This window comes from Populus nigra, chromosome 14 (assembly GCF_951802175.1).
Source record: "Populus nigra chromosome 14, ddPopNigr1.1, whole genome shotgun sequence".
Taxonomy (NCBI): domain Eukaryota; kingdom Viridiplantae; phylum Streptophyta; class Magnoliopsida; order Malpighiales; family Salicaceae; genus Populus; species Populus nigra.
In genome coordinates, this window is record NC_084865.1 from 13,031,566 (window position 1) to 13,050,656 (window position 19,091).

At 35.2% G+C, this 19,091-nt stretch overlaps 4 protein-coding genes across 4 annotated transcripts; all 4 read left to right on the plus strand.

Annotated features, from left to right (window-relative positions):
* Positions 1-1,580: 1,580 nt before the first annotated feature.
* Positions 1,581-3,786, plus strand: LOC133673464 (probable polyol transporter 3). Its single transcript, XM_062094291.1, has 2 exons — positions 1,581-2,071; positions 2,300-3,786. Exons 1-2 carry the CDS (start codon positions 1,966-1,968, stop codon positions 3,688-3,690), a joined length of 1,497 nt encoding a protein of 498 aa, XP_061950275.1. The 5' UTR covers positions 1,581-1,965; the 3' UTR covers positions 3,691-3,786.
* A 1,989-nt stretch (positions 3,787-5,775) lies between these two features.
* On the plus strand, positions 5,776-7,168 carry LOC133672870 (uncharacterized). Its single transcript, XM_062093421.1, has 3 exons — positions 5,776-6,063; positions 6,211-6,549; positions 6,692-7,168. Exons 1-3 carry the CDS (start codon positions 5,776-5,778, stop codon positions 7,166-7,168), a joined length of 1,104 nt encoding a protein of 367 aa, XP_061949405.1.
* Positions 7,169-10,753: 3,585 nt separating this feature from the next.
* LOC133673465 (uncharacterized) lies at positions 10,754-14,415 on the plus strand. Its single transcript, XM_062094292.1, has 3 exons — positions 10,754-11,137; positions 11,235-11,450; positions 14,024-14,415. The coding sequence occupies exons 1-3, from the start codon at positions 10,904-10,906 to the stop codon at positions 14,087-14,089; spliced, it is 516 nt and encodes a 171-aa protein (XP_061950276.1). The 5' UTR covers positions 10,754-10,903; the 3' UTR covers positions 14,090-14,415.
* A 433-nt stretch (positions 14,416-14,848) lies between these two features.
* LOC133673305 (plant-specific TFIIB-related protein 1) lies at positions 14,849-19,004 on the plus strand. The gene is made up of 4 exons (XM_062094044.1): positions 14,849-15,703; positions 16,296-16,454; positions 17,098-17,934; positions 18,181-19,004. Exons 1-3 carry the CDS (start codon positions 15,125-15,127, stop codon positions 17,902-17,904), a joined length of 1,545 nt encoding a protein of 514 aa, XP_061950028.1. The 5' UTR covers positions 14,849-15,124; the 3' UTR covers positions 17,905-17,934; positions 18,181-19,004.
* The last annotated feature ends 87 nt before the right edge of the window (positions 19,005-19,091 follow it).

Sequence of the window (19,091 nt, forward strand, 5' to 3'; positions counted from 1 at the left end):
TTTATTTCTCCTACATGTTCTTCTTGGTTCATAGAGAGAGGTGTCTTTAAAACTTAATTTGGGTTTTTTGCACTCTAAAACTTTGATAGATAGTATTTTTTGAAAAAAAAGATTAATTAAAAATATATTAAAATAATTTTTATTTTTATTTTTGATATTAATATATCACAACTTTAAAAAAGATGTAAAAAAATTAATTTAATATTTTTTCAAATGAAAAAAAATTAAACAATACTTTAAAAATACAGAAGCAATTACAATACCTAAAAGTAAGGCTTCTCGCTATAAGTTAAATATCTTTTAATTAAACTTTCAAAAGTAAAAATATTTAGTAAGAATCTTTATTTAAAAAAAAATTAACATGCTAAAGAGAGCGCGAGAGTACTTGTAAGCACAACAAAGTCAAATAAACTTAATTTTATAATTTAGTAGATTCATATTATACATTTTGAAGTTAGAGGGTTAGTTAGAATTTGACTCTTAAAAATGAGATTTTTATTCAAAACGTCATATTATAATATTATAAGTCTAATGATGTAATATTTTTTAAAATAATTTTATTTTAAAAAATATTAAAATAATTTTTTTTATTTTATAAAATATATTTTTAATATCAACATATCAAAACGACAGTAAAATACTAAAATAAATTAATTTAAAAAAATTATTTTTTAAAAAATTATTTTTAAAACACAAATAAAAAATAAGTGGAAAAGTAACTTCTTCTCTCTCTTTTTTTTCTTTAAAGTGAAGTGAGGATTGAGGACCCAAGGTATATGGGAAATTTTAATTGTATTGATATACGAAATTTTTAGTATTTAAAAACCCTTAAAAAGAAACACAGTAACTGTGGAAGAACGTTTAAAAGGCTATAATTTCTTAATATTAGATAATGGCAATCAAAAGCGTACAAAACATTGCAAATAGTATGCCCTATTTGAGCAAAGGATAAACTACGAAATAAAATAAATCAGAAATCACAAAACTAATTTTATAAATAAGTAAATTTGGAAAATAAAAAAATCTTAATTCCTAATTAATCTGGGGCATTCTGAACTGATCACGATCACTAACATGCCTAAAGTGAGCATTTTGATTGGATAAATAACATTGGACGAAAATGTTAATTGGCAAACTGCATTTAAATTCAAAATGACGTGGAAAATTGGTGATCAAACATTGAAAACTGCTAGTAGTTTTAGATAAGTGCATGCAAACCACAAATCTGTAATTAGCACTGGTTAATTTATCGTATCAGAAAACGATTTATTATCATGGCGTCTTGCAAGCCCGAGGATGCCAAGTCAGTGGCTTACAAGGTGCCGCGGTTTAGTTGACCATACAGGTTGGATTGCCTGGCAAATCTTATCCAAAAATAAGTTAATAAATCTTAACTGGAATTTCCTTGCAAATTGGACCATGAAGACAATGAAGACAGTGACTGCTACGAATTTCAACGAAGACGATGAAAGATCACCATTATTAAGCCCATATTTCAATATCATGATGTTAATTATTTATAGCAAATCCACAGACAAATAAACTAAATCACATGCTAAATAAAATACAAAATCCTAAATAAAAAGAGGGTAGTGGTTTGATGCAAATCCTGACGTGCATATTTTGATCAATCCGAAGTTTTTCATTGCCAAAATGAAGTTGTCTAGCCAAACTTATCGGGTTGGCGACGCCTAATGACCTTCGTCAGTCGGTTACAAAGTGACAAAATTAGCAGATTTCTGCCTGTAAGATTACCTGTGAACGTGGGCGCCACAAGACATTAGGAGTTCACTTTCTGACACGTTTTAGTCACATCGCTTCCCTATATAATTAGAGATGGAGGTCAGCTTTGGTTGCCGGAGGAATTGTGAGAAAACTATGTTCTCCTACACACACATATAGTTATTTGCTAAGATTTTTAGTTTCTGATTAGGTTCAACGAGACAGGGAGAGCAATTAATCAGCATGGTGTCAATAGAGGGTGGTGGTGGACAAAACCAGCAAAAATTGAACATGTATGCTGCTGGATGTGCTATAGTTGCTTCGATGATATCCATTATATTTGGATATGGTGAGTTCCTTAATTCGATCTCCTTTCCCTCTTGGATCTCATGTGGAGTTCTCATTCTTTGACTTTAAACAGTGTTCTCTGGAACTGGAAAATGTCGTAGGATCATAACATTCTAACCATTCATATATAATTCATGTTATCTTTGATTAATAAAACCTTTTTTATTATATTTGAGTGTTGTAGAATATGCCATAATTCAAAGGTTTTTTCTTCTTCTTCTTCTTTCAGACACTGGAGTAATGAGTGGAGCCATGATATTCATAAAAGATGAACTGAAAATCCATGACACGGAAGTGGAAATCCTTGCCGGAATCTTAAACATATGTGCCCTGTTCGGTTCTCTTCTTGCTGGAAGAACTTCTGATTATATTGGCAGGCGGTACACAATTTTTGCAGCCAGCATCATCTTCATGCTTGGTTCAGTCCTGATGGGGTACGCTCCGAATTATGGTGTCCTGATGACAGGGAGATGCATTGCTGGGATTGGTGTAGGCTTTGCTCTGATGATTGCTCCTGTATATTCGGCAGAAGTTTCATCGCCATCGTACCGAGGCTTTTTGACATGTCTACCGGAGCTTGGAATAAGTATTGGTGTTTTACTTGGCTACATATCGAATGTTGCTTTCGGAGGATTGAGCCTGAAGCTTGGTTGGAGGATAATGCTTGGTATTGCAGCTATACCTTCACTCGCCTTGGCCTTTGGCATCCTAAAAATGCCAGAGTCTCCAAGGTGGTTAGTAATGCAAGGTCGTTTAGGAGAAGCCAAGAAAATCTTGCGCAGAGTATCCAACTCCGAAGAAGAAGCTGAAACCCGTCTTCGCGACATAAAAGAAGTAGCTGGGATTGATGTGAATTGCAACGATGACTTTGTCAAGCCCGATCCCCTGAAGAAAACTCACGGGGAAGGGGTTTGGAAAGAGCTAATTATAAGGCCAACACCAGCAGTCCGTTGGATACTGATCGCCGCGGTCGGAATCCATTTCTTTGAGCATGCAGTTGGAATTGAAGCAGTTATTTTATACAGTCCTAGAATCTTTAAGAAAGCCGGTATAGTTGGCAAGGAAAAGCTCTTGCGTGCAAGTGTTGGCGTGGGGCTTACAAAGTTCGTATTTGTATTCATTTCCACTTTCTTGGTGGATAGAGTGGGGAGAAGGCGCCTTCTTCTTGTTAGCACAGCAGGTATCATAGCAGCCCTGGCAGTATTAGGAACTTGCTTGACTATAGTGGAGCATCACCATGGAGGGCAGCTGGTGTGGGCGCTCAGCCTTTGCATTATTTCTACTTATACGTTTGTAGCTTTCTTTAATATTGGACTTGCACCTGTGACATGGGTGTACAGCTCGGAGATATTCCCCCTGAAGCTAAGAGCACAAGGGTATAGCATTGGGGTTGCTGTGAATAGACTCATGAATGCCACTATTTCCATGAGTTTTATTTCGCTCTATGAAGCAATCACCATTGGAGGAGCCTTCTTCTTGTTTGCTGGCATCGCTGTGCTTGCCTGGTTTTTCTTCTATTTCCTATTCCCAGAGACCAAAGGAAGGTCCTTGGAAGACATAGAAGAGCTGTTTAGCAAGGGTATAAGTGGTAGAGCTGAGGCTGTAAAGAGTGATATGTAGCGTGGTAATAAAGTAGTGTAGCCTAAATTAGTAATCTTAATTTAGAGCAAATTAAACAAGCAAAAACTTGCTTTGTTATTGCTGTTATATATTACTTGTTAAATTACAATAACCTCCACAAGGTATTATAGAATTACAATCAACCTAAAATTTTTTAACATTTCTCAGCCCCCCAATACCATAATTGCTCTTAATGACCGTTTAGAAAACAATAAATTAAAATTTTAAGTAACGAAGAAAAATATTAATTCTTTTACAAAAGAATTATATAAATTATTAAGAGTTTTGAGTCTAATTATTTTTTTAATAACAATTAAAGTTAATTATTGCTGGCTATAAAAAGGATTTTCTATCTCTCGGACCAAATCATTGCCTTCGATTGTCATTAAATCCCCCTTTTTACAAATCACATCGTTTTATACGTGAATCAAGTCGAATCATGATCGTAAGATTCTAACAACTATTTTTTTCCCTTTTAATATCAAATCCCATATTAATTCCTTAAAACAAAAAATCCAAGAGTTAATTTTTTTTTCTAGAATAGTACAGTGAGATAAAATATTTTTTAAACCAGCTCAATTGCAGTTATTATACGCATAGATAACACATGCGCAATTAAATTAGTTGAGTCTCAAAAGTGTATATTTTATAAAGAATTAATAACTATAAAATAAATAAAAATAATTCAATTACCATAAAAAGGATGACATTGCACAAAAAGATAAGAGATGAGAGAAAGAGAAAAAAAAACGACGTGTTCTTAATATATTAAAGCTTTGATGATAACACTTTCATTACTATCATAATTATATTTATAAGTTGAATTCATAGATATTATGAAAAGTTAATTTCAGAGCTAATAATGAGTCATACATATCATTTAAAAACAACGACATGCTTATTTGTTGACACCTCATCATCAATTTGAAGTTGACTTTCTATAATATTTTTGAATTTCACTCGTTAATATATTTATGATAGTACTAGAAATGTTATTATTGAAGTTTTGGTATGTCTACAACGCATCATTCTTTCTTTCCTTTTTTTTTTCTTTTTCATCACTTGTTTTTTTATGTCATATCATCTCTTTGATAAGCACTGAATTATTTGTGTTCATTGTATAGTTATTGATTCAAAATATGAATGATGACTTTTGAGAGCATGAATTAACTTGTTGGATAAGGAAAATTTGAGTTGCTAGATGCTACATGCCCAACATATCTACATATGTAACACATCTAGTTATTATCGAACATCGGTGTTAGGTTTGGAAATTATTTTTTCATTGCTAGTTTGTGAAATATTTTATCTCACTAGAAAAAAAAAAAAAAACTCAAAATTCGAACAACATGATCATGAGTAATTGATGCAAGACAACTCTCTGTTTTTTTCGCTTTCTTTTGTCTTAGAGTATGATGTTCATCCTTGGCATGCTTTGGTCTCCATTCTATAAGTGACATGAAGTTTGCGCCATCCCTCGTATGTCAATATGGAAGAGCCTAGCGGTAGACGGGGATTGCTGCAGCTTATGATCTGACAGAAGCATACATGAGAAAAACAACAAGCTTCTCCCAATCCTGTATCTGCTTCATCACTATTGCTTGGGTGTTTTGTATATGTACGGTAAGTAATGTCAGCTAGCTGTCTATTTTTAGTGGGAAATCCAAGAATTGGCAAGAATGGTCCACGAAACATTCTTCATCTTTCAAGTTCTACCCTTGTTCAACGAAATATTTTTGCCTCTAGCCAGGAGAAAATTTGGCAGCATCATTGTGGATTGCTCCTCTAAAAAAAATTCTTCAGCAATATTTATGGGGGTTGGTCCCCTAAAATAGAAACTTGTAAACAATCAAAATCTGCTATTGATCATGCCCACATGACACCTACAAGCAAGGCCAGCCTTTAGGCAAGTCTCTTTTTACCAATTGTCCTCGCATTTTTTCCTGTTTACCGTCCTTGGTAAATGCATGAGAAAAGAGAGAACGTATAGCATTTGACTCTCAATTCTTGTTCCTCCCCCTTTCTCTTGACTCTCTAACCAACATTCTATCATTCTCTAAGCCCTCTATTTCTGTACTTTTCATCATGAGGAAACTCTGTCCAAATATTGATAGAGAAGATGGCCTTGAGACTGTTCTTGAGATCCCAATACCGGAAGAAATGTACACTAACATGGGTAGCAATGCCGAATTACGCTGGCAAAATATGCTTACATGGATGAGGGCTCAAACTTCCGAAAAATTGTCACAACCGGTCATTGCAGCGCGAATTAATGAGCTAAGATTCCTTCTTTACATGGTTGGATCTCCTCTTATTCCTCTTCAAGTGCAAGTTGGCCATTCGGTTCACAAACCTGTCAAAGATTGTTCAATTGTGAGAGGGTTTTATAGAAACATCCATATCTCTCTGAAATTTTTATTTTACACCAGAATTATTGTTTATAGAAAAATGAGCAATTGCATTACGAGTATTGCCATGATTTTTCTAAGAAAATGACAGTGTTACAATGTTTTTTGGCAGCAAGCTTCAACAGCCAAATATATTGTGCAACAATACATTGCAGCTACAGGAGGACAAGCAGCATTAAACGCAGTGCACAGCATGTGCGTAACTGGTGAGGTGAAAATTAAGGCATCAGAATTTCATGAAGGAGAGCAGACCATAAACGTGAAAGGCAGCGAGGAAACAGGTGGATTTGTGCTTTGGCAGAAAGATCCGGACTTGTGGATGTTAGAGCTTCTTGTGTCAGGATGTAAGATGATATGTGGAAGCAATGGCAAGATCTCATGGAGGCATTCTTCTAATCAACGAAAGCCGATTTCAAAGGGTCCTCCTAGACCCTTGCGCCGATTCTTGCAGGTTAGGATCTTTACTTTGATTTACATTTTGTAGCATCAATCATATACTAGACTGTGAAAGTTTATGTAGAATGTATGCATTAGAATTTTCTGTCCTCTGATTTCGTCCGATTAATTAGTTCTAACACGGTAAGTTATGGCAGGGATTGGATCCCAGGTCCACAGCAAACTTATTTATAGATGCAACCTGCATTGGAGAGAAACTAATAAAAGATGAGGACTGCTTTATACTCAAGCTAGAGACAAGTCCGGCAATTCGGGAGGCGCAAAGTGGTCCTAACTACGAGATAATTCACCATACAATGTGGGGATACTTTAGCCAGAGGTCAGGCCTCTTGATTCAATTTGAGGACTCAAGGCTGATAGGATTGAGAACGAAAGACGGTGAGGATATATTTTGGGAGACGAGCGCAGAATCGATAATGGATGATTATAGGTACGTCGACGGTGTCAACATAGCACATAGTGGTCAGACTCGTGTCACGGTCTTCAGATACGGAGAGCAATCTGCAAACCACAAGAGAGAAATGGAAGAACACTGGAAGATTGATGAGGTAGATTTTAACATATGGGGTTTGACAACAGAGCAGTTTCTACCTCCTTCAGACCTTGAATTATGAGAAACAATGGCTGAACATTACAATTGAAGTGAGATTCTTGTTTGTTGTTTATGAGAAGAAATGAGTAAGCAAATAATTGTGTAAAGACCACCAGCAAAGTGAGAAAAAGAATTGTATTGACACAAGGAAATATAGAAGTTGATAACATACGTATTAATCTGCAGAAAAAGTTTCGTTTTTGTAAGAAGGTTTGCAGGGAAAATGGGATAATTAGTTCTGTCCATTTAATCCTTAATTTAGCCAGTGGCAATAAGCAAAATTTATGAAGCACAAGATCCATAATGTCTTAATGCAGATATTATTAATCCTAATCCTAGTGCTTAAATATTAATCATTCTCTAGAACACCTGAATTCATCCTTTCAAACTAATAATTATAATTAATGACTCGGAGATCTATATCCCCCGCCACCTGCCCACATCAAGATAAGGCCCATTAAAGGTATAACCTTAAAGTTTTAATGGATAATGAAGGTTATTCTTATATCCATGACCTATGTTTGGATTGCTCATTGCTCCAATTTTAAATTAATTGTTCAACTCTCCACGTCACAGGACTGGAGGCAAGGCCCATAAAAGGCATAGGTTTAAAGTTTTAATCGATCATTAAGCTTATTCGTGTTACAATCTATATTTTTTTTTTTTTTTTTTTTTTATTATTGTGGGTGTCCGGGTCAGCTTGCGCGCACCTCGACTAATCCCACGGGCCCTGAAGTTAACGACCATGTAAGCCTCTAGTGGCCATCATATGAGCAGCCATAGGGTTTGAACCTGAGACCTAAGAGGGAGCAAACCCCTTAGTCCCAAGCTCTTACCACTAGGCCACTACCTAGATGGTTTACAATCTATATATTAATTATATATGATATTGATTTTGTTTGTAGAAATATATTTAATTATTAATAAAAACTTATTTATTTTTAGTATTTATCAAATATTTGATTAATGAATCTAAAGTAAATATAAAGTCATAGGGATAAAAATGTTTTGTAAAGAAAATTATAAAGTTATTATAATTGTGAGATTTCAATTGCATCAAAGTATTGTTCCTGAATGTTCATGATTAATGTTTTATTAAGAATGAACGTTAATTAGAATTGTTGAGATGGATACATATTATGGTCTTTTTTATATAAAATAAAATAATTGTTTTCATAAGTTGAAATATAAGAGATTACTTATAACTAACATTTAGATGCTTGTCAGATGACATATATACTGAATTAACCTGCATGAAAATTTCATATAAAAGACCATTTATGTCTATCAAAAGGTTTATTTAAGGATTGTGTAAGTGATCATTAAACTTGAAATCACTAAGTTATCTTTTATATATATATATATATATATATATATATAAGAAATTCTGTTTTAACTCTACTACACGTTGTCCTAATGAAGAGTAACAAACAGAAAGATATTGGGTATAACATGAATTAGAATTATATAAATGTATTTAAATAATCAAAAGATGATTAATCATTCTAGGTGAATTAGAAAAAATATTTTATTTATTCTTAAATAGTGTTGATTGCACAAGGTGGAATGAAATTTAAAAGAGTTTAAGATCTTATTCAAATAATAAATAACTATGGTGTTAAGAACAAACATGATTTGATAGAGTAAATATACTCTGATGAAATAACTTTTTCTTTTTTACATCAATTCCTCAAAATCATTAAAAAGCACTAAAAAACATAAATTTATGTTTTTTCCAAAGCAAACACAACTAAACATAGTTGAAAACACAATATCAAATAAAAATCATAAAAATATATGTTCCAAGAACATTTAATGATTAATTTGAGGAGTTAGTCTAATGGTTAATAAAAATTGTTTTTTTACTTGATTTCTTGGGTTTCAACTTTGAAACCATCACTAAGAAAATTTAATAATTTTCTCAAATACATTGTATAAATATAGGAAATATAATTAAGATTATTTGATAAAAAAAAATTAGTCTTAGTTGATATACAAGGGAAAATTTTATGGTACTGTACGAATAACTAGTGATATTATATTAGTTATTTTCTAAGTTTATATTGAATAAAAAAATAAATAGAAAGAAGAGAGTGAATAAAAATCATGATCTACAAAAAATAATAAAAATATCTTTACATAAATTATTTTTATTTATTTTTTTCTTTAAAGTATATTTAAAAAATAACTAATAAAATATCATTAATTATTTTTCGAGTATCATAAAACTTCTTAAAATATGAGTTAAACTTAAAATATTTTCAACATCAAAATGAAAAGAAAAACACTACAACACTGTAATTTTATTTTTATTTTTTAAACAAAAGCAGTGCTTACTATATTTTGTCCTTCTAAGCTTTTTTTAGTAATTCCTAGTTATCCCTAACTTTCAATTTCCTGAATTGGAAGCAAAAGAATCTTTCCTTTGAAACGTGAGCAAAGACACTCTTTCATTCCACACCGACGACGACGACGACGAGAGAGGGAAATTTTTGGATGGGTCCATGCACATAAATAATATCACCCAATAAGGCAACGCCCCCTCCACAATGCAGAAAGCAATCGAACGGTGTCGTCCTTTGTCGGTTGCCTAAGATGAGGCTCAGTAACCAACCCTTTCCAAAAAGGTTGACTCCTCAATAAATCAACGGCCAGTAAATCCCCGCCACGACACCATCACCGAGTGTCAATCCAGTGCGGGGATACACGAAACATACAGAAACTGTTATCTACAAATGAGTCCCTTAATTATGTGGTTGATTTTACATCAGCTCAAAATGACAATTCTTTTGCAATTCTACCACCACCAAATTGTTACTTACCTAATATAAATTCCGGTTACATTTTCAAGGTTCGAAAAACTTTTAGTACTGCAATGGAGACATTCATAAAAGTTCATTCTAGTCCATGTAATTTTCAAAACAATATTAGTCCCTGTATTTTATTTATAGTTACAAAGTGGTCTTTATTTGAAATTTGTTTGTCCCCGTGCTATATAAAATTTACAATCTAGTCTTATGATGAACATTGTTTTACAATCAGGTTCCTGCAAGACTACTCTTCATTATATACTGTTAATTACATAATATTTTTTATGTAATAAATGAATTAAATATACAAATGAACTCTTTTTTAAATAAATAAATAAAAATTTCAACTCTTAAGAGGAGACTGTAACTTACCACTTCTCACTGCCTCTCTACCTATGGGTAGATTGGTACTTCATTAACAATTTATTTGATAGACGATAGGAATTGGATTTTTCTTGTTTGATACTCAAAATTGCATTATATATATATATATATATATATATATATATATATAATTTATTTTAAAAAATCAAGATCACATTTACTCTGAAATTGCTGCATTAATTTTCTAGCCGATATAATTGATTTGATTTGTTAGCAGTAAATGAAACAAATAAAGAATTATCTTAATTTTCTAAACTTTAGTGCTCTTCTATAGGTGGAATGGTTAGTTTGCTTTGATTTAGAGTTTGAATACCAATTTGAAGCCATCATCATAGTTGGGGGACTGACATTGTATTTAACCCGAGCAGATACTTACCCCTCCCTTTCCTATAACAAAGTCCCTCTCCATCACAGCGGTCGATTAATAAAAACACGCTCTTCCTTCCTGAACCCACCTCCATCTCTCCCACTGAAAACACACACCGAAACAAGCTATTTCAATATAATAATAATAATAATAAAAGGAAAAGGAAAACCCTAGAGTAGAGTAAAAATAAATCGAGATGAAGGAAGATGATTCGCTTCCAACGACAACATCACTAAGCGTGAAAAAGGAAACCTCCGATTCCGTTCTATTCGGCAAAGGCCGTTACAAGTTCTGGGCTCTAGCAGCCATTTTGTTATTAGCATTCTGGTCAATGCTCACTGGCACCGTCACTCTCCGCTGGTCTGCCGGAAATCTCAACAGCCTCGTCGACGACATCGACACTCCCATTCGCGACGATCTCGATGTCCTAGTCAGTACACAGAACTATTTCTGGGTTTTTATTTTTTATTTTTTTAAAATTTTGATTTATGAATTTATTTTGATTGGTGAATTGTAAATAACTGTAGGAAATGGAGGACAGAGAGAAAGTGGTGAAGCATATGTGGGATATATACACGAATAGCCGTCGGATCAGATTACCAAAATTTTGGCAAGAGGCATTCGAAGCTGCTTATGAAGAGTTGACTAGTGACGCATCAGATGTTAAAGAGGCTGCCATCGCTGAGATCGCTAAGATGTCTATTCGGTCTATTGATCTTGATCCGCTTCCGGTTCAATCTACGGTGAGGACTTCTTTTTTCCTTTTTTAGGTTCTTGTGATTTTGCATTTTAATGTTCAGTTTCCGCAAATGAACTTTTTTTCTCTTTTTTTTTGATTGAAACTGTATACAAAGTAGCCAGGGTAGTGTTGACATTGATCTTGTGATTATTGATTTTGATTTGAATTGAAAGCGGAAGCATGTTGTCGGTGGTTGATTCGGGGTTAGGAGGTGGGTTTGCTTTGTGATTTTACTTATTGGTCAAAGTTTTAGTGTAGAAAAGTCTGAGTGATGTGATAGAAAACCTTACTGAAGTTAGACTTGTAGTTTGCATTGGTATATTTTAGAAAAAGTGGGCTTAATCGAGCTCATTGTTCATTTAGGAAGAATTTTGATAAGCTGGTGTATATAATATTTTATTGAAAGAATTATTCATTTTTTATTTTAAATAAAGAAGTGATTTATTGAAAGAAAGATACGGAACAAGATGCTGCGGCTACAGATATTGTTGCGAGGAAGGAAATAAGTGTAATATCGTATACAAAGGCATGCAAAAGAAACTCATATGAGAGAAGCAGAGCAAAGAATGGCAGATCCGTAATAGAAGAAATGTAGAGACTCATCGGGAATGGTGTGAAAAGAAAGGCTGATCCTGATAGTAATAATAAACTAGGGTAAATTTCATGAGATAAAATTGAGTGTGGACTAAGATTGCTAAGATGTCTATTTGGTCTATTGATTTCAGTGGATCTACCTCCTGTCCAATCAATGGCGGTGATTTATTTTCTTAGGTTTTTGTAAAACTGCTTTTAATCCTTTTTAATTGTTCAGTTAATTGAAATCTTGATTTGTTAGCGAAAACATTTTTATACTTTTGAATGCTGAGAGATAACCCAGTTATTGGAACACTCTGTTCAAAACAGTAATGGTAATGTTGGCTTTAATCTCAGGATGATAGGTGTTATGGTTTGAAATCTTTGGCAAACTTTTAGCCATTCAAAAATAGACAATGGATTGTTGTCTGTTAATACCCCACTGTATCCCTTAACATGCCAAATATTGCATTGCATCAAAAAGGTGTGGATCCTTTGAAGTTAGGGGCAAATTTGATATTTGCAATTCTTGACTATCTTTTTAACAATTGCTAAATGAATGTGTGAAACTCAAAATGGAATCATATTAGGGACCACAGGGAGCATTCGTTCTTTCCATTTTCATTGAATTTTGGTTCTACATAAATTGTCAATGTTTTGCTGGTGGCAAGAGTTTCAATGTGACAATACCTTTTGTTTTGCCTGCTTTTTCCAAATTTTATTCAATTCTTTTACCATTGTACTTGAGGAAATTATTAAGGTTTTTGTTTGTGTGCTATCCTTTGATACAGACATTTGCTTGTTTATTCTGTTCGGATTGTTCTGCGGAAGCCTCTTTTTCTTAAGCAAAATATTTCCCAGCTGAAAATTTGTTCACGGTAGCCTACTTTAGATGACAGTCATCTCAGCTGGACATTTTCAATGTTTTATCAACAGAAGCTACAAACGCTAGGTCTAGATGTTTAGCAGCTTTTCCTATCTGATTGCTGGAGTGGTTAAGCCCCGTTGGATGTTGTGTGCTCACATAAACTTAACCAGAAGTTGGTATTTGGTTGGTGAACTTGTTGAATTAGTTCCTGATGAGATCCTAGGTGCGTGGGTATCCTTGTGCTGTGTGGGTGGAAATTTTGAATTGTGATTATAGGAGGCCTATAGTTTGTATAGCTTCTAAGAATAAATCTTCTATACAATTTCTCACCAGGCTAATTATGATCCCTGTTATTGAGATTCAATGTGTAGTTCATTATTGTAGATGAATTCTATAAGTCATCTTTGGCCATGCCTTCAATCTGACAAACTGGATTCCAGTTATCTTGGACTTCCTTTTATATTTATGCCATTGTTTAGTGTAATCATGAGGCGGGTCTGTGAAAACCTAGTATGCAATGGAGTGAGGAAAAGTTCAGATCATTCTATCACAATGTCCACAACAGCAAATGCTTGATCAGGGAGTTTCTAAGTTGCATGATATTTTGAAGTGAAAGCAAGTTTTGGATTAGGGTAGGGGTTGTGGTGAGGACTAAGTGGAACTTCATCACTCCGAGTGGGCTTCCATCTCCCTGTTTGTACTGTTTGACTAGGTATTCATCTGTGAAATTTATTATTGCCTTATGTTTCATGAACCAGAGAAATAAAAAGAAGGAATAGAAACATTGTAGGACTGTTAGCTGCTATCTAAATTCTAATCCTATTTTGAATTTATGCAATCTTGTGATTGTGTTGGAGTTGGGGTTAATTTGTTGTGCCTCTCTTCTTTGCTCGCTACCTGTTCCTGACTTCAGAGATGTATCATTGCCATCCCAGATTGTATTGGTAAAGTGTTTCTCTCATTTGCTACACCTTTAATGATTTGCTGCTCTCATGGCCAGCACATATCATTGAATCATTGAACTTGGAAGTATAAAAGCCTCATATTGCTCGCTGTGCTTCTCTTGTGCTGAATTAATTTGAGTGAGACAGACATGTTAACCATATCTTTCCTGTATTTCTTATGTTTGCTTTCAGAGAGCACGAGAATTAAGTAAGAGTCTGAAGCTGGCTGCAGTGGCTTCAAAAGGGAGTGGTCATTGATGTGGAGAAAGTTGAACTCCTGAGGCTTCAAATCCACCTTCGTGCCTCATTGCTCCAGGTGCTGCTGCCCGGAGTTTGTGAGCGGTGGTGATGGGTGAACCATACTCTTTAAGTTTATTGTTTTCATATTAGGGATAAACAATGTATTTAAATAGGTTATCATTCTTTGTACCTTTTGCTTTCACAATCTTCGTAATATGAGTGGATTTGAACAACTCTTTGGATAGATCACTCCAGTAAGAAATTTTGGTAAAGATCTCGTCTACTGTATTAAGTTGAAAGAATATTTGAAATTCTACATTACAATTTACAAGTTAATAAGCTAATCTGTCGATCTATGTCGCTGTTATTCTTTGCCTTGGCATCTGAAATTCGAAGAAAGTGCCATGCTGTTTGCTGGGTTCTCTGGGTGTGCCCGACTGCTCTTTCATTTCAATGGGAGATCAAATTGCTAACGTAGACAAATTTTCATTGACTAAGAAATTCATCAACCATCGAACCTCTTCCCCAAATTGGAGGATAGAAATCAAATAAGAATGTGTTTGGTAGTGTGATTACGGATGTTTTTCAAATAATTTTTCATGTTGAAATACATATTAATGATTTTTTTTATTTTTTAAAAATTATTTTTGATATCAGTATATTAAAACGATCTAAAAAGTATAAATCACATTTAAATTTAGTAAAAAAAATTTTAAAATTTAATAAAACACAGTTATAAATACAATGTCTACCCCTTTTCCGACCACAAATCAACACTATCCACGGCACGTTCTAGAAAAAGTCGTTCCTTAAACTCTCTCTCTACCCTTTATAATGGCCTTGTTTCTTCGAAACAGCTCTCAAGTGTTGAGATGAATATGGGCGGTAAAAATAAATGAATATGTAACATCACCGCAATTTGTATAGGAACTTTTAATAAAAAGAGCTTTGCCTAAAAGCTCATTTGAAAGCTCTACCATATTTGAGGAAATCAATCCCGTCCCACAAAAGACAAAACACTACCAGAATCCCCAAATTCACCACCACCAAACAATGAAGTGCCCCTACTGCTCCGCCACACAAGGCCGCTGCGCCACAACAACAACCACAAACCGCTGCATAACCGAGTGCACATCTTGCGGCCGTGTAGTAGAAGAACGCCAATTTCACCCTCACCACCTCTTCAACCTCCGTGCACAAGACACCCCTCTTTGCCTCGTAACCTCCGATCTCCCGACCCTTCACCACCACCACCAAAACGAAGAAGACCCATTTGAGCCCACAGGGTTTATAACCTCCTTCTCCACTTGGTCTCTCGAACCCAACCCAGTCTCCCTCCGTTCTTCTCTCTCTTTCTCCGGTCACCTTGCAGAACTTGAACGGACAATTGAACTAAGTGCTTCTACACCGGCTTCAAGTTCGAATGTCGTGGTGGATAATCTGAGAGCGTATATGCAGATTATTGATGTGGCTTCGATTTTGGGCTTGGATTGTGATATATCAGATCATGCGTTCCAGTTGTTTAGAGATTGTTGTTCAGCTACTTGTTTGAGGAATCGGAGTGTCGAAGCTCTTGCTACAGCTGCTCTTGTTCAGGCTATTAGAGAAGCCCAAGAACCCAGAACCCTCCAGGTATTAAACAGTGAAACCTATGCAGATGTTTTTAATTTAGAGTTAACTAATTGTAATTAGCATTACTGTGTTTTTAGTGCTGCGTTAGAAAGGATAATTTCGAACCGGCTAATTTGAATTGTATATGATGCTGGCTTTGTGTAATTATATTTTGAGAATCAGGTAGGGACCCTTGTAATTGGAGAGGTAATTTTTAGAAAAGGAAGATGGACTTATTGCTATTTTTTGTTACTTTGACTGGAAGCTGATGCATTCTTCATTGTACACGTTTATGCTTATGTTTTTACACTGATTGTCTCCTACCAAGTGAAAAGTATGACCATGTTAAGGTCAAAATGAGGGGAAATGAGGATAAGGCATAAGTTAGAGGCTTCTCTAATGAGTACCTTAGTTGTTTAATGACCGTAACGATTCGTGACTTGCTTTAAGGGTACTTTTACATGCTGGTGCCGCTGTTATTCCTGTCCTTGAGATTTAATGCTTGCCTAGTATGATAATTTGCTCCTGGGTGTTGTGTGCAAGTAGTTGCATTGGTCTTGGCATCTTTTGGCTTTGATCGTTTCTAACTTGAATGACTGGGTTATATTAACAGGAGATCTCGATTGCTGCCAATGTACCTCAAAAGGAGATTGGGAAGTACATCAAGATATTGGGAGAAGCTTTGCAACTAAGTCAACCAATTAACAGCAATTCAATTTCAGTGCATATGCCTAGATTCTGCACTCTCCTCCAACTGAACAAATCTGCCCAGGTACTTTGTTCTGTGGAAGCAGCTGACTTGTCAAGTTGGAAAAGTTAGAATGTAGTTAATAAACTTTGAGAAATTGTTTTCAAAGGATTGAAAGTGTTAAGAAGATCAAATAGAAAAAAGAAAAGAAATTTTGAACAGGAAAATTGTAGCCTTCTTAGGGGACAAATAGAACGCTTGAAAAACTACTGTACTAAAATTAATATTTCACTACTTTTTAATGTCAAACTGTTGCAAAGATTCCAAGTTGCTTTTGGCCCCAAAAAATGAGTTCAGTGATAATAAAACCTCGGTAGCTGTTCACTTGACACTTTTCAAAATTTTTATGTTTTGCAAACTGCAAGCAATTTGTATACATAAAAAGTCGATGGAGTCCTAATACCAAAAAGAAATAGTTGTTAATGGAGTCATTTACAAAATTTTTGGTTTGGCTTGATATTGTGGATAATTTGACACTTGTTTTGCTCATTGAAGTGGCTGTGTGCAAGTTTTTACCAGCTTAAAGTGTGATCACACTAAGAGTGCTAAACAAAACATTGATGCAAAAACATATAAATAGACTCTTTACTTCTCGAGCTTGTGAATTTTCTCTTGACCATTTGCTTTTCACTTGATCAAATTGAGCAACTAATTGATTTAACTAAAGGAACTGGCAACTCACATTGGAGAAGTTGTTATCAACAAATGCTTTTGCACCCGGCGGAATCCCATTAGCATCTCTGCAGCTGCTATATATCTGGCATGCCAACTAGAAGATAAAAGAAAGACACAGGCAGAGATTTGTAAGGTGACAGGTCTCACAGAAGTCACCCTCCGTAAAGTCTACAAGGAGCTTTTGGAGAATTGGGGTGATCTGCTTCCAAAAAATTATACTCCTGCTGTCCCTCCCGAGAAGGCATTTCCCACAACTACAATTGCCTCAGGCCGATCTTCTGCACCTAAAATTGATCCAGTTGAATTAGTATCTTCATCTTCGGAAAAAGATAAACAACTAGAGAGTAAATCAAATAAGCCAAGTGAGTTGGCCAGAGGCAAAGAGGACGCTGAAAATAATGGTAATTCCTGTGGGATCCAACCTCCTCCATGGCAGAATTTCAGGCAGCCCTGGCTACAGTTTGTAACTTCTGGAGTTCGGATGGTGGGAGATACAAATCAGAACTTAGCTCGAGTGGATATCAATGAGTCGCAGCCTCGTCGTCAAGACTTTGAAGAGAAGGCAGACAAGCAGAAAATGGATAAAGATCCAACAGCTTCAGCATGGCCAAACCAGTTATCTAGTTCCCCAGCTTCAGGTGCAAGCACAATCTCCTGGCCATTTCGGTCACCAACTTTATCAGGGCCTTCTCCAATAGTACAGCCACCACCCAAGCTAACACCAGGTTATGCTGAGCTTAAAGGTATTGGCAGTCCAAATGGAGGTAAAACTGGCAATAATAGTGGAGATAACAAGTAACACAACACGAATTGGATCCTCCCTTTTCAGGTATACATTGTTGTACAGCACCAAAAGATGCAGTTACATGTTTCCCTGCTGATTAAATTCTGCTGTTTTTATTTTACTGTTCATTTTATGTATCATAAAGCATTTCGCTTCTTTAGCATTTTCATATCAGAACAGAAATTAGTTATTCCATTAATAGTCTTATGCAATCTTCTATGGACGGACTGATTCAAGGTTGTGCAATTTATAATTTGTTGCTCACATATGTGTTCCGGTATGATATGTCAGGGCTCATTCATTCTCAACTCCAACGAGCATCAAGCAACTTGCAAATAGAAATTCTTGCAAGGACCACCAAGGAAGTCAGCACTAGCATTTTGATGGACTTGCACTGCTTGAGGCACTTGAATGGATGGTGGTGACATTTGAGTAAGAATTTCAAGGGAACTGTTTGCCCCTCTAGTTTCCATGTTTTAACCAGTACTAGTAGCCCCAACAAAAGAACAGCATAGTGGCCTGCCCTTTCGAAGCCTGTGAACCTTCTCATTTATGGAATGTTAGGGATATTTAAAGGAACTTGGAGGGAGGATAACAATCTATGCTGCTTTTAAAGGCAACATGTGAAGTGATTCATGACTTGAAAAGGGCACCTTTTATTTTTTCTTCACAGCTAGATGATCATGAAACATTTTCCCGGCAGTATTTTTGCACAAGTTGGATGATGATATCTTGACCCAATATTAGTGCTTCTCGCATTCCTTAAGGCCTAAGATGCGAAAAACTAGTTGATATTGATTTACGGAGAAGACTGGAAATGCTTCATCGTGAAACTTCATTTCTTCCCGTTCCCGTCGCATTAAGTTAGGAAATGTATTTTTAAGAGGTCCTCTCAGTGATATTTTGTTGGATTGTCTATGCATTGTTACGGGCTTGCATATGCCATTATTTGGTTTGTGTTGAACTTTGCTTTGTATTCAGTGAACGTATTCTTCTCTAGAATTTGCGATGTACTAGCAGCCTACCTCTGCATGTGGAAGGTTGCGAAAACTTTTGAACATGAGCTGTGTTCCTGCCTGTACAAAATCTAAAACTGATACTGATTGTTTTTTCAATGGCATCTCTTAGATGCGCTTTTCGTGTGCAATTGCAATCAGGTTTGTATTCAACTTAGGAAGGGCCTGTCACCATCATTCCCTGGG